Source organism: Carcharodon carcharias, chromosome 10 (assembly GCF_017639515.1).
Source record: "Carcharodon carcharias isolate sCarCar2 chromosome 10, sCarCar2.pri, whole genome shotgun sequence".
Lineage (NCBI taxonomy): Eukaryota > Metazoa > Chordata > Chondrichthyes > Lamniformes > Lamnidae > Carcharodon > Carcharodon carcharias.
The window spans coordinates 131,375,889-131,402,786 of record NC_054476.1 but is presented as its reverse complement, the minus strand read 5'-3'; the positions used below and the strand labels follow the sequence as shown (position 1 = coordinate 131,402,786).

At 43.2% G+C, this 26,898-nt stretch overlaps 1 protein-coding gene across 2 annotated transcripts in view; it reads left to right on the top strand.

Annotated features, from left to right (window-relative positions):
- Positions 1-2,547: 2,547 nt before the first annotated feature.
- Positions 2,548-26,898, top strand: part of fkbp6 (FKBP prolyl isomerase 6) — a 72,372-nt gene continuing 48,021 nt past the window's right edge. The window contains exons 1-2 of one of the 2 annotated variants that reach the window (XM_041198005.1): positions 2,548-3,078; positions 10,191-10,298. In XM_041198005.1, coding sequence (XP_041053939.1) covers positions 10,262-10,298 — 37 coding nt within the window. In that variant the 5' untranslated portion in view covers positions 2,548-3,078; positions 10,191-10,261. The remainder of the gene's footprint in view (positions 3,079-10,190; positions 10,299-26,898) is intronic. The other variant, XM_041198006.1, reaches the window with a different exon arrangement.

Genomic DNA, 26,898 nt, shown 5'->3' with positions numbered 1-26,898 from the left:
GATCTCCCTGAGGCTAAGTGCTGCCTCAGGGAGATTGGCTCCAAATTAAGAATTGTAATTTGAATGATAGAAAAATTTCCCTGGCATGTCCCCTCATGTGACACTGTCACATGAGTTGGGACATATCCATAACTTATTTTGAAACCTTTATTAAAAATTTAAATACCGTCATGAAACCTCATCCCGTTGGTGAATGAGGTTTCATGCTTTTTCTGAAGCCCGCCAAGGTTCCTGGCCTGCCCGCCAACCTTAAGGTTGGATGGGCAGACCCATTAATGATTTTAATTAGTTTCTCAATGGCCTCAATAGGCCATTGACAGGTCGGTGGGCACACAGCTGACTTGCTTGCGCCCCCACTGACCTGAAAATGAAAATGGCGCAGGGTGACTTTGGGAGTTCCACCCAATGTCATCCCGCGTCATTTAATGCAACATCGAGCAGGTGCAGGCCCTGCCCCTGCTCATGTAAAATGGCGGTATGCCCCCAATTGGGGTCGCCAATCGGAGGCGTGGCTGCCCTTGCCCGCTCCTGTGCTTCTCCCCCGACGGGAGTAAATTTTTTCCCTGTGTTTCTTCAGTGAATACACTTTAAAAATTGCTTTAGGAACTTCTTTTGTCATGAATAGTGCTGTTTAAATGCAAGCATTTTACTTCTTTCCTAACAAAACAGATACTCTTTCCTGCCTAATTATCCCAACAACCCTGAGCATGGCAATGTAAAGAGGGTTGAAACCTATTGTAACAGATCTCTGATGGGAAAATTCTTCCAATGGCAATCATTCTGTGCACAAGAAGCACTCACAAACAGCAAAGTGGTAACAACAAGATAATCTATTGTACTAACATTGATTGTGATGTTATGGTCAATGGTTTGATTGATCTGTGTTTTACTGTGTTGGCCTGTTCTCTGATCTATGTAACTGTACTTGATTCCATCAGCTCTCCAGCTCCATCCACAGGCTTTAGAAATCAGAGAAGCTTCTGGAAAAGGCCTGGGTTTTGGCTGACATCATGCGTGTGCAGAAAATCTTGTAATTTTTGAGATATTTTAAAGTATTGTAAATAGGCCTGTTGTAGGTTTGGAACCAGTTTTATCTCTGCATTGCTCTGAGATGAATTAGATATCCAAGATATACAAATTGCTGAATACATAACAAAAGTGACGACAATGATGGTTGAGAAAAGTCCAACGTTATCAGCTTCAGAACCATTTCTATCATCACAGGGAGATCATCTGATGTTGTGGGAGTGATGGATCGAGGTTCAAGATCTATCCACTCATTACAGGGATAGACAGTCCACATGTAGTAGCGGTTTCTAAGAAGGCAATACTCATATATTGGCCTGAATTTTCATCACCGAGATGGGTACCAGGAATTGGGGAAAATTCCAGGCTCGGCCTGCCCTCCTTGGAGAAAGTGTTCACAAAGGCAAGATGTTCATTGCCGGGGTGTGGGTGTGGGCTGGAGTTGGGTCAGTTGACCTGGGAAAGAGGCTGAAAAAGCCACTGGAACTGCCAGGTGCTGAGGCAGGTAGTTTAAAAGGCCCTCCAACCCTCACCCCTCACAACCGCTCACACTTGCTATGCCTGATCCATGCCACCTCACGCCCCCCCCACACCAAGCTATACTCCCCACCCATCACCTATGGCATCTCACACCTCCTACACCAAGCTATGCCTCTCCACACACCCCTCCCCAATGGCCCCTCATGCACCTATGCCAAGCTTTGGCACTTCCGTCCATTAACGCACTATATGCTCCAAAGAACAAAAGAACATTATAGTGACTGAAGGATATGTTAAAGCTTTAAAGAAGTAATTTATTCTTTACTTTCCACTATGTTAAAAAATATAATTCACTACAGCAGTTTTGACAAGAGTAATAGGTGTTTGGGCTGTCAGCCCAGCATACGTAATGAGGCATAGATAAAATAAATAAGATGAACTCAAGCAATTATTTAATTTAAAATAAGGTCTTTAGCTAAAAAGCAGAAATGATTTAGTGTTCAAACACAGGTCAACCAAGCCACTGATTGTGTTGGTCTGCTCTCCGATCTGTGTAACTGTACTTGGTTGCTTAAGCCTATGGGTGGAGCTAAAATCTATTTCAGTAGTTGGGCCTGGTCGTGCCCATTGTTTGGCATAGAGTGCCACTTGGGAGCAAAAGTGGCATCGGAAGCACTTGTTCATATTTCTGCTGTGAATTGCACCAAACAATATATTGGCGAAGATGTTAGTATGCCTCTACCATTCTGCTGCAGCCCATGTTGATATGATGCAGCCTGGAGCTAGGAATTTTATACCCAGAGCTACTCGAGCTTGTTCCAAGACCATTTGGATTGCAGTCTCCTCCACTGAAAATCAGCTGCCTTCCACCAACCATGCTGCAACCAATGGAATGGCACAGTGCAGGAGCTCCAAGCCAAGCAAAGGCACACAGAAGGTAGGTGTTGAGTAAAGGGTTAACATCAGAAGCATACATGATGCTGATGTAATAATGATGTCAGATCACATGACTGAGAAGAAAGAGATCTTGAAGAGGGAAGATCTTACCTTGTGTGGAGGATCAAACATGTAAATACTTCCTGTAAGTAAATAGTTCTGGTTAAAAAAAACTATGGACTCAAGCAGCATACTTTTGGGAGGCTAGACAATCCCCGAACCCCATCAAATCCCTAACACGTAACAAAAACTTGGTGGCAGCAAGTAAAAGCCTCAACAAAGACTGAAAGGAGCTATAGGGCTGGCAAGAGAAAAGAGCCTTGAAGGAAGGACAAAAAAAAAATTCCATGACTCACTAAGATGCCGGAACATTGCAGGAGGAGCAGAGGCAAGCTGTGACACAGTCTCAGAGACCAAACTGCAGAGAGCACGGGTCCAAAACAGCAAGCAGCAGTGGAGAATCAGGATCAAACACAGGAACATTTCCAGGGCTCAGCAGAAACATGGAATCCACCCTACCACTTCCAAAATCATTTCAGAGTGCAGAAGGCCAACAGCAGACCCAGAAGTAGGACAGCTGGAGAAAACAGATGCACAGGACTGCTTTAGGATGACATGAAATAAAACAAAGGCCAGGTCAGTACAGTGCTTTATGCGGTAAGAACTATCTCTGACAATCAGGTAGCCAGGCAGGGGATGAAGAGACTTCATCTTGTTATGAAGAAGCCATGCAAGCTCTTGACTCCCATTTCAGCATCTGTCAGAACTTAATGATAGAGAGGGCTAAATTTAACAGAAGAAAACAAAAAGCCAGGTGAAAGCATGGACTCATTTATCAATGGCCTCCATAGGCTGGCAGGAAACTGCTTTTATGGAATTTTAAAAGGTGAGCTAATTCACAACAGGATTGTTGTAGGGGTGTTAGATAAAACATTATCAGATCTCATGATACGAAAATTGGTGGGGTGGTAAATAGTGAGGAGGATAGCCTTAGATTACAGGAGGATATAGATGGGCTGGTCAGATGGCCTGATCAGTGGCAAATGGAATTTAATCCGGACAAGTGTGAGGTGATGCACTTGAGGAGGACAAACAAGGCACAGAAATATATGTTGAATGGCAGGACCCTGAGAAGTACCGGGGATCAGACGGAGCTTAGTGTGCATGTCCGCCAGTCCCTTAAGGTAGTGGAACAGGCAGATAAGGTGGTTAAGAAGGCACATGGGATATTTGCCTTTATTAGCTGAGGCATAGAATATAAGAGCAGGGAGGTTATGCTGGAACGGTATAAAATGCTGGTTAGGCCACAGCTAGAGTATTGCGTGCAGTTCTTGATGCCACATTATAGGAAGGATGTGATTGCACTAGAGAAAGTGGAGAGGAGATTTACCAAGATTTGCCTGGGCTGGAGAGTTTTAGTTATGAGGAGAGATTAGATAGACCAGGGTTATTTTCCTTGGAGCAGAGGAGATTGAGGGGGGACATGATTGAGGTGTATAAAATTATGAGGGGCATAGATAGGGTAGACAGGAAGGATCAATAATCAGGAGGCATAGATTTAAGGTAACGGGCAGGAGGTTTAGAGGTGCTGTGAGGAAGAATTTTTTCACTCAGAGGGTGGTGGGAATCTGAAACTTACTGCCTGAATGGGTGGTAGAGGCAGAAACCCTCATAACATTTGAGGAGTATTTGGATGTGCACTTGTGATGCCATGGCATACAAGGCTATGGGCCTAGTGCTGGAAAATGGGATTAGAATAGTTAGGTACTTGTTTGACTGGCACAGACAGGGGCCGAAGGGCCTTTTTTGTGCTGTAAACCTCTATGACCCTATGACCCTATCTCTTACAGACAAGGGGGGATTTAATATTGGTGAAATTAGTGCAGATCTCAAGACAAACTGAACACCAGATACCGGTGCTGAAGCCCAGAGAGAAGTATGGACCTGAGATCAACAGAGGGAAGGTACAATCATTGAAAAAGCTCCACAACCAAAATCGAGACAGGCCAGGTATCAAAAGACGAAACCATAGTGACTTAGTATCCTTAGGGAGAAAGCCAATAGAAATTTGGTCTTTGTCAGATCCTGAAGAGGAAAGACCTACTACAAGCTCTACAGTCACCCAGGAGAAGAACAGTCACACCAACAGAATGGAGAGTACAGAATATCCCTAACCTCAAAAGGAGATCAGAGCATGATCAAAGAGATTAGCCAACGTAGCTCACAGACTAACCCTCTGAAGTCTAAGACTTTGTGGGGAGATGTAGGAGGATGTAAATATGATAGGGATAAAAGCTTGTGGGAGATATAGAGTAAAGGTGTTATCATGGGGCACATGGTATGTGCCAGATGGATCAAATCCGTGAGGGAGACTTGGCCATACTATCACAACAGTTTTGCAATTTGTATTTATTATGAGAAGATTTGAGCACTGAATTCAGAAGTAATGAGTCCATGAACAAATTTAGAGATTTTAAAAATTAAACTAAAATGTTTATTAACAAAAGAAAAGAATTCAAACACAAAAGATTACAATTACTTGATATTATAACAAATCCCAAAATTCCTAATTAACCTGACTCCCAAGCATACACCCACTTTAAGGCAACAGCCCAAAATAGATTTTAATTTTAAATAAGCAATCCAGCAAGGTTACCACAGCACCCACTCAACAGTGGAATTCCAAAAGCTTTTAAAACAACTTTATTTACCAAAGGAGCACTTCTTCAGAGTGGCTAGAGGCTTGTCCCCAAGTGTGATTGATATGGTGTACCTTCCAAGATTTTACACAGCCACCCCCACATAGCCTTCCATCCTACTTTATATATTTTTCTCCCTCTTTACTGTGTAAAATCCCATTGTTCTACATGTCTTTGGAAATTTACTTTTCCCATAATATAAAAGTCTTTGATGTTGTCAAAATGGCCTTTTCCTTTTGGGAAAAATAAATGTATTGCTTAGCCTCACTTCTCTTGTTAGTGGTAAATGTTACACCATCCCTTTGAAAATCAAACAACTCTTCACTTACCTAAAAATGTAAATTTCCTTCACACTCTGTGGAACCCTCATCCTAGTTTATCCATCTCCACTTCAAAAGTCTGTTTTACATCTAACTCTTTTGATAATTTCAATATTGTAGTCTAAGTGTCTCTAGTCTAACTAAATCAGTCAGACAGAACCATTCACACTCACACCCATAAGTCTACAATAATATTATGAAAAATGTGATAGTTTCCTGAGAAAAGGGTTAACATCAGGAGAAAGAGATCTCCACAGATGCTGCCATACCTGCTGAGTTTTTCCAACATTTTCTGTTTTTATTTCAGATCCCCAGCATCCACAGTCTTTAGCTTTTATTGTACTACATTGTTGAAGGTTCAGTTGAGGTCCTTTTTGTTTGATATAAAAGAATTCCATGCCACTATTCGAAAAAGAGCAATGGGAGCAATATGAGCTGAATGTTGGACACTTGAATCTGGCCTCAATTGATCTCTCTCTCTCACTTTTCAAGAGGTCTTGAGAGAGCAATTAAAGCAGCAGCTGCTTAAGAACAGAATCAGTCAAAATGATGTTTTTCATGGTCCAAATATTAATGACCCTGGAAAAAAGAATTAGTGAATATGAAAGAGTTCCATCATCTTATGGCAGGGCTATATTATGGTTTTAGGCTCTGTAAATTCACCACCAATTGCTGATGCCCAGTCCTATACTGAAAAGCAGAATCACAAAACTGCGTAAATTTTCTTCACAGAAAAGATGAGGGGGGGAGAATGGTGCCATATTTATAATGATTGGAAGTCAGAGGGGGCTGTATTATGAACTCTATGACAAACAGGCAATCCTCAAACAAGTTTAGAGTTTAGAAGGAGGTTTATTCTGCACAATAACAGATAAGTGAGCTGGGACGGGTGCTCCCTGCAAGAAGGCTTCACTCTCCAGAATTACAGGTCAAAGAATCAGAGCTACAATATTCTCCAATCCATGCCCCCTAAGCGGGCTGGATTTCTTGATGGAATTGCCACATCATCCTGGGAGTCAAAACAGATCATGTTGGATGGATGTCTCAGAATAGAATGGAAATCTGCTTGGAAACAGAATGGAAGGCTACAATCTAGTTAGAATTAATCATAGGGAATACTAGTGGAACATTTAGTTCCAAACTCCTGGAAATGTTTGTGCATTGAAGCATTCCCTAATTTCACTCAGGAAAAGTCCGGCCCTAAGTTTTAGGCTAGTCCCAGGCTCCCCATGGAGAGGATAATGGGCCATAACTTCCTCAGAGTGGCAATCAGCATTGGATTGCCACTCTGTGCCCAATTACTTACTCTATATTTATTTGTTCATGTCTCGCTCGACCTTCCAACTCAGGCTGGGTGAGATCCAAGCAGCACAGCTGTCTCCTAGCTCAGCATCGCAGTCCAGCAGAGTCCAGTCGGGTCAGGGGGAATCCCATGAGGAGTCAGGGAGGGGGGTGGGGAATACCATGTGGAGGTATGGTCAGGGGGTTGGGGAAGTCTGGGGTGGGGGTGCAGCCTGTGCCTTTACAATAGTTACCCAGAGGTTTTAATTCTAACATTCCCTACAAACTATGTGTAGCACAGTCAGAACCATCCGAAGTACGTGATTTAAAATCGCATTTTCAGACGGTTCCCAGAGCAGGGCAATTGTCCAGAGGAAGTTTGCACCTTTGGGCAATTGCCATGTAAGCCCTGACCTTTGAAAATCATGGGGGGTGGGGTGGTGGATGGGGGGGTTTCCAAAATCTGGGGAGCTCAGTAGTTATGACCCAATATTGTGTCTCCATCCACATCCACCCAGATACCCCTTAATATCTTGCAAACTTTGATCAAGACACCCCTCCAATTTCTAAATTTCAGGCAGTACAACACTAGTTTCTGTAATCTCTCCTTGCAACTTAATCCTTGGAGTCCAGATTCCATTATAGTAAACATGTACTAATATGTACTTCCAAATGTGTGGTGGCCAGAGATGGTCGCAGTGCTTCAGGCCTGGTCTAACCAGAGCTTTGCGTAGCTGTAGCATGACCTCTATCCTTTTGTGTACCAGTCCTCTAGATACAATGGCCAACATTTCATTCATCATATTGATGATGTGTCATTTTAATGGTCTATACATATGGACCCTTAAGAATTTTTAGACCTCCACAATTATGTGTGGCACATAAAAGGTACCTGAGCTGCTAACATCATGTCAGTTTAAGGATAGCAATTTATTAATGAGGAATACGATAAGATTAGGGAGATGCCCTGTCAGCCTGCAAGTACTCTGTGTTTCTCCAACTCCAGATCCTTGTGCACCTCCACTTCCAACCCTCTACCATGAGCAGCCAAGCCTTCACCCACCTCAGCCCTAAGCTCTGGAACTTTCTCCCTAAACCTCTCCATCTCTCTATTGCTTTCCTCCTTAGGACACTTCTTAAACTTTACCTCCATTACCAAGCTTTTGGTCACCTATCATAATGTCTCCTTCTTTGGCTCAGTTTTTTCTGATTACAAGCCCATGAAGTATCTTGGAACATTAAAGGTGCTCTATTAAGTAGAAGTTGTTATTTGATTTACATTTGGAGAAAGGAAGAAACTTTTTGTTAGCTCGCCTCAAGAGATTCAATGAGTAAATCATGTCTATGATATAGCAGATTGTACGTGGTCTGTAAATGGAGTAGGCATCATGGGCTGAATGATTTTTTTCTCATTCCACACTTAGTTCTATACATTCTTCTCAGTCCAGATCCATGGGCTGACTACTTTTATGAATTTAAGTTTTAAAGGCAAAGTGATTTGAAAGGTAATGTGTGCTAGTAGCAACCATTTCCCTGGCCTTTGCAAGGGTTGTGTCAAAACAATTTAATATAAAATTTCTAATACCAGCCCCATAAGCAGAAAGCCTGACCATGCCACTTCTCATTAATCAAAAGGGATGATGATAGAAACATGACAATTTCTGGCTGACATTTCCATTTAAACACAAGAAACAGTAGCAGGAATAGATCACACGGCCCATCGAGCATGGTACGCTAATCATGGCTGATATTGGGCTTCAACTCCACTTATCCACCCACTCCCCATTTCGCTCGATTCTGAGAGAGCATCCTCAACCCTGTGGGGTGGAGGATTCCAAAGATTCACAACGCTTTAAGTGAAGTAATTTCTCCTCATCTCGGTCCTAAATGATCAGCCCCTTATCCTGAGACTATTTTTGCTGGTCGGGGTACAATCTCTCAGTGTCCAGCCTATCAAGCCCCTTCAGAATCCTGTATGTTTTAATGAGATCACCTCTCATTCTTCTAAATTAGAGAAACTCCACTATAGGATAACTATCTCACCCCAGGAACCAATTTAGTAAAAGTTTGCTGTACTGCCTCCAATGGAAGTATATCCTTCCTTAAATATGGAGACCAAAATTGTATACAGTATTCAGGTTGTGGTCTCAAAGCCCTGTACAATTGTAGCAAGGCTTCTTTATTCCTGTATCCAATCCCCTTGTCTTTCTGATTTTAAAGTTGGTAAGTGTACTTTGAACAGTAAATATGAAGAGGCTGCTTCTCTTCCTGTCAGCGAGAGTTAAAAGAATGAAAGGCTTGCATTTATATAGCACCATTCATGACATCCCAAAATACTTTACAACCAAAGAAGCACTTTCGAAGTTTATTCACTATTGTCACAGGAAATTTTGACATAGCAAGTTCCTCAAACAGCTATGAGAAAAGGACGAGTTATCTATTTTTAAGTTCTGCTGGTGGAAGAGTGAGCATTGGGTAGAACATCAAGAAGAATTCACCTGCTTTTCTTTTGAATAGTGGGGCCTTGATTTTACATAACATTCGAAAGTGCAGCAAACCACCGGTACTTCACTGAAGTGTCTAGATTATGTGCTCAAGCCTCTGGAGTTGGATTTGAAACAACAACCTTCTGACTAAGAGGTGAGAATGCTGCCAATAAACCAAGGCTGAAGCCTTGAATTCTCAAACTCCTCAGGATTAGGACACTCTCTCCTTAATCACAGTTAATCTTTTCAGTTGGCATCTCCTAGGTAACAAAACACCAGTCAGCATCTTTAAAATCCAATATCGTCAAACTCTATCCTTTATAGCATTTTGTACTTTTGGTAGCTTTTGTTTTTCACTGTGAGGGATGCATGTGTCACTAATGTTTAAATGATTCAGGAGAATCTCTAAAATTGCAATTCAAATAAGCTTGTTATTGTCAGCGTTGCTGCCTCACTCACTGTGCCTGTTCTCACAGTGGCTGGCACCATCTTTATTAGCTAATGGCATTATATATGGTGACTCTGAAAGTATGTTGTTTTAGGGTGTTAATCCATTGTTAGAAATTTAGACACGCCACAGACATCCTTTCGGTTTCCATGGTGCCAGCGGCTCCTGGAAGAAGTCTGAGTATCTGAGCTGTTGGCTCTCACGTGGCCCTATATGTATTTTTATGAGAGTGTAACCTGAGGACGTACCAATAATGCCCCCTTATGACCTGAACCAGGTGTGGAGGTCTATGTCACGTGTACTGTTTCAATTTCTCTAAAGGCAGACTGAGCCAATATGGATGAAGGAGGTGAGCTTGCTGAACAGGAGTTATAATTCGACAAACTCCACTTAAAATTCATATAGGCTTGTTCTCACATCTGACAATATAGGAGACTTATCAACATATTTACAGTGCAGTCTGGGTGCTTGTCACACCTCCAGAGTGAATTTTGCCTCCCATTTTGTGCAGCAGCAGCCCTCAGGAAAGCCCCATGGGCCAGCGAAGAAGATTGGGAAGGGCTGTCAGCAGCCAGGCGTAGGGCTATGGAAGTCGGAGGAGAGGGCCCAAATCCAACTGTAGGTGAGTATCTTAGAAAGTATCTCTTTCTGTTGCAGCAAAGGGAAAACCAGTGCTGACCAATTTAACAAAGGAGTCCTGAAGCATTTTGGCTCTTATCTGTCTGTATTTCAGGCACACTTCGGACAACTTTTCCCCCCATTTTACACTCAAAAAGCGGAGTGTAATGTCCTGAATTTCTTTTTAATGTTGAACTGCCAAGAGCGACAAGATTGCTGCTCCTTGCTGCACAGCAGTACTGCAGGCTGGTGTAAAGGAACCAGCTCGGACTTGGAGCTCAGCATACAAGTGAGCTGCTTCTGGATGGCAATGGGTGTCTGCAGCTCACCAGAAATCTGATACCGACATCAGGGGTCATATTACTTAACTTAAAAGGTCCTGAAATGTAACTGCCATTTAATTCATATTGTATTACTATTAGGGCCATTGAATTACACTGAGTCAAACTCTGTTCGTCCAAGTCAAATTGTGATGGGGAATTTGTTACAGGAAGCAAATGTAACACTTCCAGGAAGCACAGCTCTAAACAGCAGGCAAAAATTGAATAGGGCCTAAAAATGGGTGTTGGGATCGCAATGCACAATTAACCTGCACTCGAGTGGCTGCACAGCTCAGTAAGGGGGGCCCAAGTTTCTACAAGGCTAGCATCATTTGAAATTAGCCTGCACTATTCAAAGCCAAGCTGCACCTCTTAAAGTGAGGGACATATTGGCTTCAGTAGGTGCTGGGAGTGGCTGGGAAAGACATTCAAGGTCAGTGACTGCATCTTCAGATGCCATATGCCACCAGCTGACCCCCCTGCCTCATATGACTCAGTTTACCACACCCCCTTCACTCAAGTATCAACAATCCCCATCAATCATGACCACTACTTCATATTCATAACTTTACCTCACCCTTACACACTTAACACTGCTTAACACCTACATCTCACACCTTGCAAATACTAGCAGCTATTTAACTATAAAAGGCACATTGTGCAAACACATGACATCACACTCCGTGGATAAAGCTTCCTGCTGAGAGCCCTTCTCCACCTTCGTTTGCAGTGTTTTGTAATGTCAATTTTATTGCTGTACATAAAAGTTTGCTCCTTTTGTAATGTTCTCATTTTTATTGTACTTGGATATTGTAATAATTGAATCTTCAAAATGTTCTACTTGAAAATGTCAGCTTTTGTCCTCCTTCGAGCAGTCCTCCGATAGTCTCTGCTCCATCTCCATCGTGCTACAGGCCAAGGGGAATGGTTGCTTAGATACCCATAACTGATGGTACAAGGACTATCACAAATTTAAGATATGTGAGGAAGAATTAAATTTTTTTAAAACGCAACAAGTAGGAATGACTTGGTACTGGTCACCTACAAGAGTTGTGGAAGCAAAAACAATCAATGATTTCAAAAGGAAAATGGATGGACACTTGAATCTACAGGGATAGAGCAGGAAAATGAGATGACTGGATTGCTCTAAAGAAAGTGGGTATGGAATCAATGGACCGAAAGGCCTCCTGTGCCTTGATGACTCTATGACTGTGACTCCAAAGCCTTCACCACGTACAATACCATTCATTGTCGACTTCACCAACTTTAAATAGCATTAGAAAACTCAAACAGCACTTCAACAAACTCAGAGCTGGTAGAAATCAATTAGCAACTAGCCTGAATGTAGTTGAACCCTTTAAACAGTGCTGGTGAAAGGGGCTCATTCTGCGCTCCATGCTGTGTGAGGTTAAGAGGAGGCAGTATCTGGAGCAGTGGGGTTCAAAATGGCGGCGTTGGCATGAAATTAGCTTTGCACGGTAACTGGCATCACAATCTGCCTAATCTGCATAATTCTGCTGCACCTGCCCTCACCAAAATGGAATCTGGCACAAGCCGCACCTGAAGTGTGCACACATGGAATAGACCAAAATGGCACCCAGCGCACCAAAAATATGGGCCATATGCAACTGAATTTTGTGGCCAATGGCTCTGTAGATCTGTGGAGGTTTTCTCAACCTCCTGCAGAACCTGAGAGTCCAACAGTTTCCCCAGTGAAACAGCATAAATGACTAAAAACAGCAGAACAGAACCCCTGATGCAGAATGGATTGATAATTGCACAGATGATGCTTTCCATGCCTTTGTACTGAGAATCAATTTGGCCATTGTGTTTCAAACTTCAATATGATTGAGTGAAATCTCTATCAGGCAATGAACTGTAGTCTCTTCTGCTGCTGAGACATTTTGTGCATCATTTTTTTTTCAACTGCTTCAATGGAAGATAATAAGTAATGAGGTCAGATGAGCTGGCCTCTTAACAGCCCTTCCATATCTTGTTACTATTCCCTGTCAGTTTGATTGATCATTGGCAATTCTTGATCCACACACTTCAACACTTTCATCTATACAAAAGCAAAATATTTCAAGTTTCCAGCATCTGCAGTAAGAGCAAAAAATGTTGGAAAAACCCAGCAGGTGAGGCAGCATCCGTGGAGAGAAATAAATTAAACATTTCAGGTCGATGACCTTCCATCACAATGAGTTACAGAAAATCTTAAGGAACTACCAGCTACCATACAGCTATTTGAGGCCCCTGCCCAAGAGCAGGGTTATATTCTGGAGGGCAAGGGCTGTCCCCTCAGAACATGGCTCATGACACTAGTGCATCATCCCCAAAGCCCTGTGGAGCAGCATTGGAACACTGCACACTGCTGACTCAACAAGGGCAATCATAGAATCACTCACAATGCACTTCCAAAGCACTTCCAGTGCATTGGAGCTTTACAATATGTGCCACAGAGGGTGTGAAGGATTGTTATCATCTGCTGTGCTTTGCATTATATGGCATTGCAAAGGGGAGAAGAATTGTAAATGGAGGACATGGAGGAGCTGCTAACCTCCTCAGATGAGGATGATGAGGAGATTATGAGGAGAATAGAGATGTCATGACAGCTTTCCCAGATGCCCAGGGCCATGCAGAGACATGCCAGGGCTGTCAGGGATAACCTCATCTTCAATTGTTTTGGTCAAGAGTGATGCACCTACCTGAGCATCATTTCCTTGTCTGCAACCTATTGCTAGCTCTGTTTGTGCCCACCTCTGCCGGTCTCCATCTGGAGTTACTGTACTTCGCATGTTCTCTACCCCCCAATTGAAAAGAGATGACCTCCTCCCACCACAACCCGGAGACCAGCTTTGCACTGACCTTCAAGTCAATTAAGCTATTATGAGGCATCTCTCTGCTCCTTACCCATGTTGTCATGACTATGAGTGCACAGGCAATACATCACTTCTTGCGCTTGTCAGCGACCTCAGCCAATTTGCTTGGTAAGTCATTATGGGGAGGCCAGCAGATGCTGCATGTAGCCATGCCACATTGCCTTGGGAGTACGAATCATGCCACGCACATCACCGTCCAATAAATACGAAGCTTTAACACACAACCGCATTGTTACCTAAACAGGTGATGTCCATTTGTCCCCTTCATTCAGTGAAGACCACCAATCATGAAGCATGACAATGCAATGTGCCCTCCAAAGGAGGACATCCCAACAAGTGAGCAAAAATATATTGTGATCTATATACAAGTTGACACCATAACAGCATCTCGGCACCTGTACCACTATTGTGCCCTCAATGCTTCATTTTTCTTTTATGACCACCACACCTTGTTGTGACCCCAACATCAGCAGCTGAGCAGGGGTTAGGCTGCTGAGAGTGATCCCCCCGCCATGTGATTGCACATGGGACACCCGCCTGCCACAACATTTGCATTGTGATTACGTGTGTGGTGTTTCCTGATAAAGCAGAAGTGTCAGGAAATGTATAGGAGCACGTTAAATCATAAGAGCACACTTAAGGCATGTCACTCACAGGCAAACAGGGAAAAGTATCAATATGCAAATAAGGAAGATAAAAATAGCCATACGAGCTGAGGGATGTCTGGAAGAGAGGCTGGTACATAATTGTTGCAGTAATAGCAAAAGGTTTTCAGCTGAGAAGTCAGGAGACTGTTAAGGACTATACAAGAGCACTAAAGGATACTATTAGGGAGATTCGAATTGATTTGCAGTTAATGTCAGAGCTCCTAAATAACTATTTTGCATCAGTTCATAATCTTATAGAAGGTAATCATGTTCCCGATTGGGGTTGCTCAGTATTAGTAGGATTATTAAAATTAAAATAGATATAGTGTCATTTTGGATGGAATAGGAAAGCTTAAAATTGATATCACTTTCGGATAATATCCATCCAATGGGCAAAAGAGATGGGGTAGGTGCTCCGTGAACCCCTTGTCCATTTAGTACTTTAATATAGAGTCAGGAGTAGCATCCTTCAACAGGAAGTGAGCTCATGTAGTCTCTGGGGAAAATTTGCTCCCCACCAGGGGGTGCTGTGCCCAGCGTGACATGTACCTGAAAGCGCTGAACGCTCCCTGTGCAGGCAGGGCCACCCCGCACGCCGCCCCGAAGATTCTAGCCTCTATTTTTAAAAAAAGGGGGATAAATAAGAGCCTTGAGCTGCAGGCCCATCAGCCTGAAAACCAGTATTGGGAAGGTTCGAGAAGGGATTGTAAGAGGTGCACCTTATGGATACTGAAAAATGGAAGGGGACATTAAAAATGCACAACATTGTTTCTGAAAAAAAGAACAGGCAATGCCAAATTAATTTGATAGGGTTTATTGAGGAAGTTACCAGGTGAGGGAAATCCAGAATCATTTTCTACCCAGAAAGTGTTTGATAAGGTGCTTCACACTGCGTTACTTCACGTCGTCGTACTACACAAGATTGAATCTTGTAATATCAACAAAGTTTAAAATGCTAGTCGAGCAGTTGGCTCAACGCCCACAGCCAAATTGTTCCAAAACAATGCTTCTGACATGTCGTCCTTCTTCCTTAACCGAGGTTTCCCACCCACGGTGGTTGACAGGGCCCTCTGCCCTCACACATTCCTCTCCCTCCCAAAACCATGATAGGGTCCCCCTGATCCTCACTTTTCATCCCACCAGCCTCCACATTCAAAGGATCATCCTCTGCCATTTCCCCCAACTCCAGCATGATGCCACCATCAAACACATCTTCCCTTCACCCACCCCCCCCCCCCACCCCCCCACAGTTGGCATTCTGTAGGGACCGTTCCCTCCTGGACATCCTGGTCCACTCCTCCATCATCCACAACACCTCAACCCCCCCCCCCACAGCATCTTCCCATACAATCACAGAATTTGCAACACCTGTCCCTTTATTTCCCCCCCCTCCTCACTGTCCAAGGGCCCAAATATTCCTTTCAAGTGAAACAGCATTTCACTTGCACTTCCCTCAGTTTGACCTACTGCATTCGCTGCTCCCAATGTGGTCTCCTCTACATCGGAGAAACCAAATGCAGACTGGGTGACCGCTTTGCAGAACACCTTCGGTCTGTCTGCAAGCATGACCCAGGCCTTCCTGTCGTTTGCCATTTCAACACCACATCTCGCTGTCATGCCCACATGTCCATCCTTGGCCTGCTGCAGTGTTCCAGTGAAGCTCAGTGCAAACTGGAGGAATGGCACCTCATCTTCCGACTAGGTACTTTACAGCCTTCCGGACTTAACATTGAGTTCAACAACTTCAGACCATGAACTCTCTCCTCCGTCCCCACCCAACTTTTTCATCCCCCTTTTTTCCATATTCTTATTTATTTATTTATTTTTTAAATTTACATTAATTTTTTCCTCACTTATTTTCATTATTATTTTTAAAATTTATTTCCATTTTTATTCATTGTTTTATCCCAGCCTATTTTTGATCCTTCTTCCCCTACCCCACCCCCACTAGGGCCATCTGTCACTTTCCAGAGTGCTTACCCTGGTCCGGCCATTATCACATTTTGCTTTCTTTATGTCACCATTAGCATCTTCTTTAGCCAGTACAACCACCATTAGCAACTCTTTGACCTTTTGTTTATGATATCTTTTGCCATCTCTCCTTTGCCTCCACCTATTGTTGGCCTTCTATCCAGCTTCACCGGTTCCACCCCGCTTAATCAGTATATATTTCATCACATCCATACCTCCCTTTTAATCTGAAGAAGTGTCATACGGACTAGAAACATTATCTCTGTCTCTCTCTTCACAGATGCTGTCAGACCTGCTGAATTTTTCCAGCATTTTTTGTTTTCATGCCAAAATGTTGTAGCTGCTTATGCCATGCTCATGTACACATGTGTCCCTTCACACACCACCCCCACACACACCATTATGCCCAACGTTAAAAGTGTCACTACACCCTGAAGGGTGCATGTACCCAAAGAAACATGTTGGCTTTTGATATCTGATTTGGTGCATCTACTATGAATCTGAATGTGAATCCCAGAGTCACCTTATAAATTAAGCTAAAAGTATCATCATTCCAGCCTTACTCCCTATTTGAGTACTGAACTGGCTTGCAGCTAAGTCAAGTTAGAGTGGTAGGTAAATGGAAACTAAGATGCAGGCAGGAGGAGCTCTTCTTGAATCTACCTTAAGGTAAGTTAATGTGTCAGCCATGGCTCCGCTGGAAACACTCATGCTTTTGTATTAGTAGGTTGTGGGTTCAAATCCCACTCCAGAGATGGGGCACAAAAATCTAGGTGGACATTTGCAGCAGTCGCAGAGTGTTGCACTACTGGAAGTGCCAGCTGCCAAATCAAATGTTAAACTCAGGCACCTACCCACTCTCTCAGGTGGATATAAAAGATCCCATCTCATTCCCAATCAACACTACAGAATTCCTGCAGCAAAGTCAGCTGGGGAGTTCTCTCTCCTGTCTAGGAAGACCTGCTAGTATGAGTGTGCATGCAAGTTGAGTAATGTAACTCTTTCGAGTACAAACACGTTTCCATCTGTTCCTATTCAGATGAAGTGACATTGTTTCATAGTTTGCCATTGTGAGATTTGAACTCTTGATCTTGGGGTTACAAACCCAGTACCATAACCACTTGGCTACTTAGGCCAAGCCAAGTTGAGTAATGTAGGTGTTGCTGGTAAGGCCAGCATTTATTACACATCTCATCTTACTAATTGGCCTCATTCAGAGGATATTTAAGAGTCAACCACATTGTCTGGAGTCACACATGTAGGCCAGACCAGGTAAGGACTGCAGATTTCCTTCCCTGAAATACATTAGTGAACCAGTTGGGTTTATATGACAATTGGTCATCATCAGACTTTTAATTCCAGATTTCTATCGAATTCAAATTGCACCATCTGCCATGGTGGGATTTGAGCCCAGGTACCCAGAGCATTACCCTGATCTCTGGATTACCAGCCCAGTGACAATACAACTACACCACCACCTCCCTATGATACTCTCACAGCCTGTCACTACCTAGACTCATGTAAAAAGCAGCCATCTGGGTGTGCTGATGGATGGCAACTGGTACCTGGGAAACTGTACAGTAGAAGAGGAAGGAAGAAAAATATATAGCAAACCTGTTTTTCTTGTTCCATAGCCTACTGGATTATTAAGTGCCTGTGGTAATATTCACTTTTGAGTCAGAAAGTCATGGGTTCAAGCCCACAGCAGAGACTGGAACATATCAATTAGTTTGACACTACAGTGCAGTACTGAGGTAGTGCTGCACTCTCTAAGGTGCCGTCTTTCAGATGAGATGTTAAAATGAAGCTCATCTGCCCACTCAGGTCGATGTACAGAGCAACACAGGAGAAAAAGTAGACCATTCAGCCAGTCAAGCCTGCTCCACCATTCAAGCACGTTATGACTGATGTCATGACAGCAGACCATAGCCTGAATTACTTACGGACATATTAAACTTTTAAGAAAGACATGTGTTTTTAAAAGAAAGGACATACAAGTAAAAGCTGGCTCAGACTGTAAAGTAACCACTTGCTGGAAAATTCTTATGTGGATTACACTTGACCAACTAGTCCAGAGAATGGAATGTCATACCTTAAAAGGTGTTTAGGCCTACTTCAGACAGAGATACTTCAAAAGGAAAAGACACAATGCAAAAACTGAACAGTAATCTCCTGTGTTTGCAGAGATAATGAAGGCAGATAACCATCTTGTCAGAAACCATCTCCTGGGAGTTATATCCCAGACTTTGGACATGATGCGAGTTGAAAAGAAAGCAGCTCTGGATGAAAAGCAACTCTGTGCCTCAGGGAGATTATCAAACACCCACTCGTGCATGTGCATGCAGTTCGTGCTCGCCCCACTTGCACTCCCCCTCCGCCCCCTGCCAGCACAGGCAGCGCTGAGTGCTGAGCGTTACCGCTTGTGTTTCACACTGGGTGGGCTTTAATTGGCCAGCCCAGCATGAAATCGCCTTCCAGCCTCGATCGCAGGTGGCAGTCAGCTTCCCGATCGCCCTCGCCCACCCTGGCTGGGTCCGCCTGACAAGGACAAGATTCTGCTCCAGGAGTACTTTAGAGTGCTTTGAGATGTCAGGAGATAACAAACAGTGTTCTTTTCTTCCTTCCTTTACTCCCTCACCCTTACTTCCTTTCATTTTTATTTTGTTTTTTCCCCCACAAGGACGCCTGGTTTGGAATGGTAGCAGCAAAATTTTAACCCCTTCGTCTGTTCCTCATGTTGACAGTCAAATTCTTCACTTTCAATCACGATGGAGGAAACAGAGGGCTGGGCCAATGCATCATCCAGCAGGCAGACCTTATGGGGTGAAATCCCAGTTTACCACTCTCTGCTGAAATTGCTCGTTCATTTCTCTCAAATCACTATTTCATTCCTGACCTATTCTTCAGTGCACTTATTACCCTCTGTATGAAGGAACCGCAGCTCAAAGTCTGCTGGCAGAGACCAATAAGCAAAGGAACAACAAGCATCTATTATTCCTTAGAAGAATGTAATCGCTATGGATTGACATTAGCTGCTACTGCTCAATCTCATTCCCTGAGGGATAAAGAACGCTTCTTAGAGAAGGTATAGAATCAGCTCATGTGGACCAGGTTCACAGATAAGGACATTCATTTTGCCTTCACTCCCTTTTAAAAGAGCTGGAGAAATAAGCTAGTTCAGAAAATGGATTGAGTGCGATTAGAAGTATAAATAGCAAAAAAATCAAGTGCTCTACGGACACGGTTTCTGTGCTGCTACAATCATGAAAATGATGTACTGAGTGTTGCAAACATTGATTGTAAATGTTCTGTTTTTTTATTAAAAGCTGACAGTATTAACTTCCAACTGAGAGATCAAAAGCTTGTATCCTTCAGAGATCAAAGTGCTCTATTTCCATGGTTGATTGAATGAGTAATTGATGGGAAATTGTTAATGGTATTTGGCACTTCCATTGCCAAGTTACTATAATGTTCTTGTGAAATTACGTTCTGTGTGTTATTGAATTGCACTTTCATTTTCAGAAAAATTATCTGCTGGCATCTAAAAACATTTGATCTACATGGTCTTTTGTCTGAGAAACATGTAAATTATAGATTCCTGAGGTCTGAATGAGATATAGAATTTTACGGCATAGAAAGAGTCCATTCAGCCTAGCACACCTGTGCTGACTTTCTGAAAGCATTATCTACTTAGTCCTATTCCCTTCTTCATTCCCTGTATACTTTTAAACCATGACTCCATCAGTAGCATTCTACCCTCTGCATCAACAGGTCGTGGGTTCAAGTCCCACTCCAGGATCAAAGCTGACAGTCCAATGCAGTGCAGAAGGTGGATTGCACTGTCGGAGGTGCTATTTTTCAGATAAGATGCTAAACCAAGGTCTCATCTTCCCTCTCAGGTGGATATAAAACATTCCATGACACTATTTCGAAGATGAGCAAGGGAGTTATTTCTGGCTCCCTGGCCAATATTTAATCCTCAATCAAAATCACAAAAAAACCCAGATTATCTGGTCATCATCACTTTGTGGAGGCTTTCTGTGTTCAAATTAACTTCCACATTTCCTAGATTGCAACAATGACTATACTTCAGAAGCACTTCATTAGTTGGAAAGTGCTTTGGGACATTTGTAGTTGTGAAAAAGTGCCATATAAATGCAAGATCTTTTTCTTTCTTTCAAATATTTAGGCACCTTCTTAAAAAGCAATTAAGGATTCTACTTCCATCATTGTTCCTGATTGTGATTTCTATGTCCTAATAACCCACCCAAATCAAGTAATTCTAACTTCATACCTTGTTTTGGGGTAACCTCAAATTTATGTCCTCTCGTTGTTATTACTGTTATTGTTATTGTTGTCTTACCAACCAGAATTTCATGGTCAATGTACCTCATAATACTGATGTTTAAAATAAAAGATTTGGAAAGACCTGGACTAGTGATCCAGTCTATGAGATTTTTAACGATATTACTTATGCACTAGAATGACAGAAAATATATTGCTGTTATAGTGTAATTTTAACAAAGTCCTTATCAAAAGAGAAATATTTCTTCAGGAGAAATCATTGAAACAGTCAATTAATCCATTACAGACGTTGCCCACCATCGGATAAAAACTCCCACTTGCTCAGTTTGTCAACAGTAATAGGGGACTGCAGGAAATCTTGCCAACTTGGTGTGTAAGGTTTTCATGTGAACCCGATTATTTATTTATGGTAAAGTCCAGTTTGCATACTGGACCTCCTATGAGAGCTCGCACGCACTAAGCAAAGAACCTAAAGCACTGCTTTAAAGGGCTGCAGCAGCCATTTAAAGGACATCCATTTAACATGAATAGAATGAAACAGGATAAAAACGGCACACTATTTCTCCTCTTTGGAAGGTTGCAGACAGCACATAGGCCTACTTATAGATGGTGCCCTTAAAGTTACGATGTGTGCAGTGGGACGTTTGTGATTACCTGGAATTGCTAATCGTTGGGTCATATGACAGCACAAATGGTGGATTATAAATAAATAATTCTGCATTATTCTAAAAAACCATGTTCTTTTCAGATCATCTAAAATGTAGGACAAGGATAGATAACCAACACTGATGCATCATATAGAATGCAAGACAGATATTCTAGCATTTTCATCCAAAAGACAACACTTTAGGATTGCACTGGAGTGTCAGCATTGACCATATGCTCAAGCCCTTGAATGGGAGCTGAACCCCAAACTTTGAGATTCAGAGGCAAGTGTGCACCAACTGAGCCACAGCTAGGTGGAGACAGTTGGACAATGCCAATATCACTGGACTAGTAATCTGGAGAGCCAGGCTAATGTTCTAGGGTCTTGGGCTCAAATCCCAGCATGGAGTTTAAATTCAATTAATAAATCTGGAATATGAAAATGGTCTCAGTAATAAGAACTTAGGAGGAGGCCCTTCAAGCCTGCTCCACCAATAAGATCATGGCTAATCTGGTTGTGGTCTCAACTCCACTCCATTTATTTGGTTGACTTTAAAAGAGTTAAACAGTGGACTTCTTATTCTTAAACTGTGTCCACTAGTCCCAGCTCCCCGGCAAGTGGAAACATCCTCCTGGTATCTACCCTATCAAATCCCCTCAGGATCTTACATGTTTCAACATATCTTGTCCCACCGGCAGGACAGGCCCACCAGAAGTGGTGGCACAGTGGTATACAGTTTGGAGGGAGTTGCCCTGGGAGTCCTCAAAATCGACTCCAGACCCCATGAAGTCTTATGGCATCAGGTCAAACATGGGCAAGGAAACCTCCTGGTGATTACCACGTACCACCCTTGCTCAGCTGATGAATCAGTGCCCCTCCATGTTGAATGCCACTTGGAGGAAGCACTGAAGGTGGCAAAGGCACAGAATGTACTCTGGATGGGGAACTTTAATGTCCATGAAGAGCGGCTCTGTAGCACCAGTACTGACCGAGCTGGCTAACTCCTAAATGGCATAGCTGCTAGACTGGGTCTGCGGCAGGTGGTGAGGGAGCCAACAAGAGGGAATAACATACTTGACCTCATCCACACCAACCTGCTTGCCACAGATGCACCTGTCCATATCAGTATCGGTGGGAGTGACCACTGCACAGACGTTGTGGAGACAAAGTCCTGCCTTCACATTGAGGGTACCCTCCATCATGTTGTGTGGCACTACCACTGTGCTAAATGGGATAGGTTTCGAACAGATCTAACAACTCAAGACTGGGCATCCATAAGGCACTGTGGACCAACAGCAGCAGCAGAATTGTACTCAAAAACAATCTGTAACCTCATGGCCCAGCAAATCCCCCACTCTACCATTACCATCAAGCCAGGGGTTCAACCCTAGGTCGATGAAGAGTGCAGGAGGGCATGCCAGGATCAGCACCAGGCATACCTAAAACTGAGGTGTCAACCTAGTGAAGCTATAACACAGGACTACTTGCATGCCAAACAACAATAGCAGCAAGTGATAGACAGAGCTAAGCAATCCCACAACCGACAGATCAGATCTAAGCTCTGCAGTCCTGCCACATCCAGTCGTGAATGTTGGTGGACAATTAAACAACTCACAGGAGGGGGCAGCTCCACAAATATCCCCATCCTCAATACAAAAGATAAGACTAAAGCATTCGCAACAATCTTCAGCCAGAAGTGCCGAGTGGATGATCCACCTTGGCCTCCTCCACAGGTCCCCAGCATCACAGATGCCAGTCTTCAGCCAATTCGATTCACTCCACGTGATATCAAGAAATGGCTGAAGGTGCTGGATACTGCAAATGTCATGGGTCCTGACAATATCCCGGCAATAGTGCTGAAGACCTGTGCTCCAGAACTTGCTGTGCCCCTAGCCAAGCTGTTCTATTCAGTTACAACACTGGCAACTATCCAGCTATGTGGAAAGTTGCCCAGGTATGTCCTGTACACAAGTACACAAATCCAACCCAGCCAATTACCGCCCCATCAGTCTATTCTCGATCATCAGTAAACTAATGGAAGGGGTCATCAACAGTATTATCAAGTGGCACTTGCTTAGCAATAACCTACTCACTGACACCCAGTTTGGGTTCCCCCAGGGTCACTCAACTCCTGACATCATTACAGCCTTGGTTCAACCATGGAGCTGAACTCCTGGGTGAGGTGAGAGTGACTGCTCTTGACATCAAGGCAGCATTTGACCGAGTTTGGCATCAAGGAGCCCTAGCAAAACTGGTGTCAATGGGAATCAGGGGAAAAACTCTCCACTGGTTGAAATCATGCCTAGCACAAAGGAAAATGGTTGTGGTTATTGGAGGTCAGTCACCTCAGCTCCAGGACATCGCTGCATGAGTTCCTCAGGGTAGTGTCCTAGGCCCAACTATCTTTAGCTGCTTCATCAATGACCTTCCTTCCAACATAAGGTCAGAAGTGGGGTTGTTCGCTGATAATTGTTCGCTGACAATATTCAGCACCATTTGTGACTCCTCAGATACTGAAGCAGTCCATGTCCAAATGCAGCAAGACCTGGGACAATATCCAGGCTTGGGCTGACAAGTGGCAAGTAACATTCATGCCAAACAAGTGTGAGGCAATGACCATCTCCAACAAGAGAGAATCCAACCATTGCTCCTTAATGTTCAATGCCATTACCATCACTGAATCCCCCACTATCAACATCCTCGGGGTTACCATTGACCAGAAACTGAACTGGACTGGCCATATAAATACCATAGCTACAAGAGCAGGTCAGAGGCTGGGAATCCTGTGGTGAGTAACTCACCTCCTGACTCCCCAAAGCCTGTCCACCATCTACAAGGCACAAGTCAGAAGTATGATGGGACACTCTTCACTTGCCTGCATGAGTGCAGCTCCAACAACATTTAAGAAGCTTGACATCATCGAGGACAAAGCAGCCTGTTTGATTGGCACCACATCCACAAATGTTCACTCCCTCCATGACCGAAGCACAGTAGCAGCAGTGTGCACCATCTACCAGGTGCACTGCAGGAACTTGCCAAATCTCCTTAGACAGCACCTTCCAAAACCATGGCCTCTATCAAATAGAAGGACAAGGGCAGCAGATAGTTGGGAACACCACCACCTGGAAGTTCCCCTCCAAGTCACTCACCATCCTGACTTGGAAATGTATTGCCGTTCCTTCACTGTAGCAGGGTCAAAATCCTGGAACTTCCTTCCTAACAGCACTATGGGTATACCCACACCACATGGACTACAGTGGTTTAAGAAGGCAGCTCACCATCACCTTCTCAAGGGCAACTAGGGATGGGCAATAAATGGTGACCCAGCCAGTGAAGCCCATATCCTGTGTATGAATTTAAAAAAAATCACCTCTCATTCTTCTAAATGCCAATGGATAGAGGCCCTGCTGTTTAACCTTTCCTCATAAGTTAAGCCCCATATCACAGGAATGAGGTGAGTGAACCTTCTCTGAATTGCTTCTAACAAAATTACATTTAATGGTGACCATGAAACTATCATTGATTGTTGTAAATCAGGTTTATTAATGTCCTTTAGGGAAAGAAATCAGCTGTCTTTATCTGGTCTGGCCTATGTATGACCCCAGACCCACAGCAATGTGTTTGACTCTTAATTGCCCTCTGAAATGGCTTATCAAGCCACACAGTTCAAGAGCAATTAGGGATGGGCAACAAATGCTGGCCTTGCCAGTGATGCCACAACCCAAGAAAGAATAGTAAAAACATTCTGCTTCATTTACTTTTGGTGGACAGGAAGTGATGTAGCAGGAGCCAGGGCCAGGAGAATAAATCGTTATTTCTGTATCTTATTCTTAAGCTGTTCAAAATCATGAGGGCGCTGGACAGAGTAGATAGGGAGAAACTCTTCCCATTCATAAAAGGATTGAAAATGAGAGGGCACAGATTTAAAGTGATTTACAAAAGAAGCAAACACAAAGTGAGAAAAAACTTATTCACACAGCGAGAGGTGAGTCTGGAATACACTGCCTGAAAGTGTGGTGGAAGCAGATTCAATTGAGGCATTCAAGAAGGTGTTAGTTGATTATTTAAATAGAAACAATGTGCAGGGTTACTGGGAAAAGGCAGGAGAATGGCACTAAGTCATAATGCTCATTCGGAGAGCTGGTGCAGACATGATGGGCCTAATGACCTCTATTTGCACCATAACCATTCTCTGATCTGATTTAAGAACAGAATGAGTTTGATGGGTTTAAATGCTCTTTTATCATTTTATAATTTCTTATGCTTGACCATGGTGCAAGAGTATAAGGTGACTAAAATGGAAAGGGTAATTTCTGGAAGACATTTCAATTTTTTATATCAGATACTATTACCTCCAATGGGGGGCTGGTTAGATGAGTTGGCTCAACAGTTAGCATGTAGTTCAGAATAACACAACAGCGCAAGTTTGATTCCTATGCTGGCTGAAGTAGATTCAGGACCTACCTCCTCAATCTACCCCTAAGAGTGGAAGGCAATGGCAAACCACCACTAGCAAGAAACTACCAAGAGAAAGAGTTCAGAATGAAGCACCAGCAGACAAAGAGCCAATGACCTGATATCAGGCAGAGCACACGGGAATGAGTGAATTAGCTCTGACCAATGGTTGGCCACTCATTGATAAAGGGGAGAAATGAATCCGGGCTGAACTTAATGCTATAACACACAACTTTCTAGTCGAGATCAGTAGGTAAGACTAGCAGCTAGAAGTCAGATGCTGGGTGACTTTTTTTGTCTTCCCTGGATCAGTGGGACTGAGTAGATCTCCAACTGTGGTCCTACTTGAAATCAGCTAATAGCACAGATTGTCCTGTTTGATTCCCAGCCTGGTTGGATGTCATCATTCACACAGGACATCAAACAACAGCCCCATCTACCTGTTTAGGTGGAGGTAAGGAATCCAATAGCTCTTTTCAAATAAAAATAGGGCATTTTCCAATCTTTGCCAACCTTGTCTTCCCTCAGCCAACACTATCCCAAAACTGACTTGTATCCTTTGTGGGATCTTGCTGTGTCTATCACATTTGGTTCAATTCTAAGAAGAGCTTCACTTCAACATAAATCATTTACTGAGAAACATGATGTCCTTGAGAGCTGTGATGCGTGGTATATGATTGGTTCTGTTTCTTTCTATATTCAGTACTATTGTGCCTTGTGCTTATTGCCATTGTTACATATTGATCAAATTTAACTTCTTTTAGTGTGCAGGGATTTTCATTTTTGAGCAGAATTTTGTACTCTAGAGCTCACTACTAGCAGAAACAGTATGAACAGACAATGATCCTATGAGTTAGCTAATCCTATTCTAATGTACTCAGCGAACGATCAAAACTCCCCCACTTTAAAGAAAAGCTTTTTGCAATGACCTTCCTATACTTAATGGGTTTCTGTGGTAAACACAGAGCTCAATGCAAGGTTAGTGACAGGACGAGGAAAACATCAATAATATCCACTACTTCACATTTCTAGTTGGAGGACTGATGACTCAGTCCAGGAGACTTGGCAATGTGCAGCAGGGGTTTGATTAAGCCTCAGAGGCAAAATAAAAGGGGAGGGGAGGGGAGTGCAGGGGGAAGAGGGTTATAGCTCAAAAGTTCCGTGGTGGCTTTTTATTTTCAGTGCAAGATATCCACGGCTTATAGAAATCCATTCATCTCATCAGCCCCATTTTAATCAGGATGTCCTGACATTAAAACAGATGCTGAACACAAAGCCAGAAAAGGCAGCTGTTGACAGAGCTGTAGACTCCACCCTCATTGCAGATACTTGTTTTAAAAAAATATTTACTTATGGGTTGTGATGTCACTGGCGAGACCAA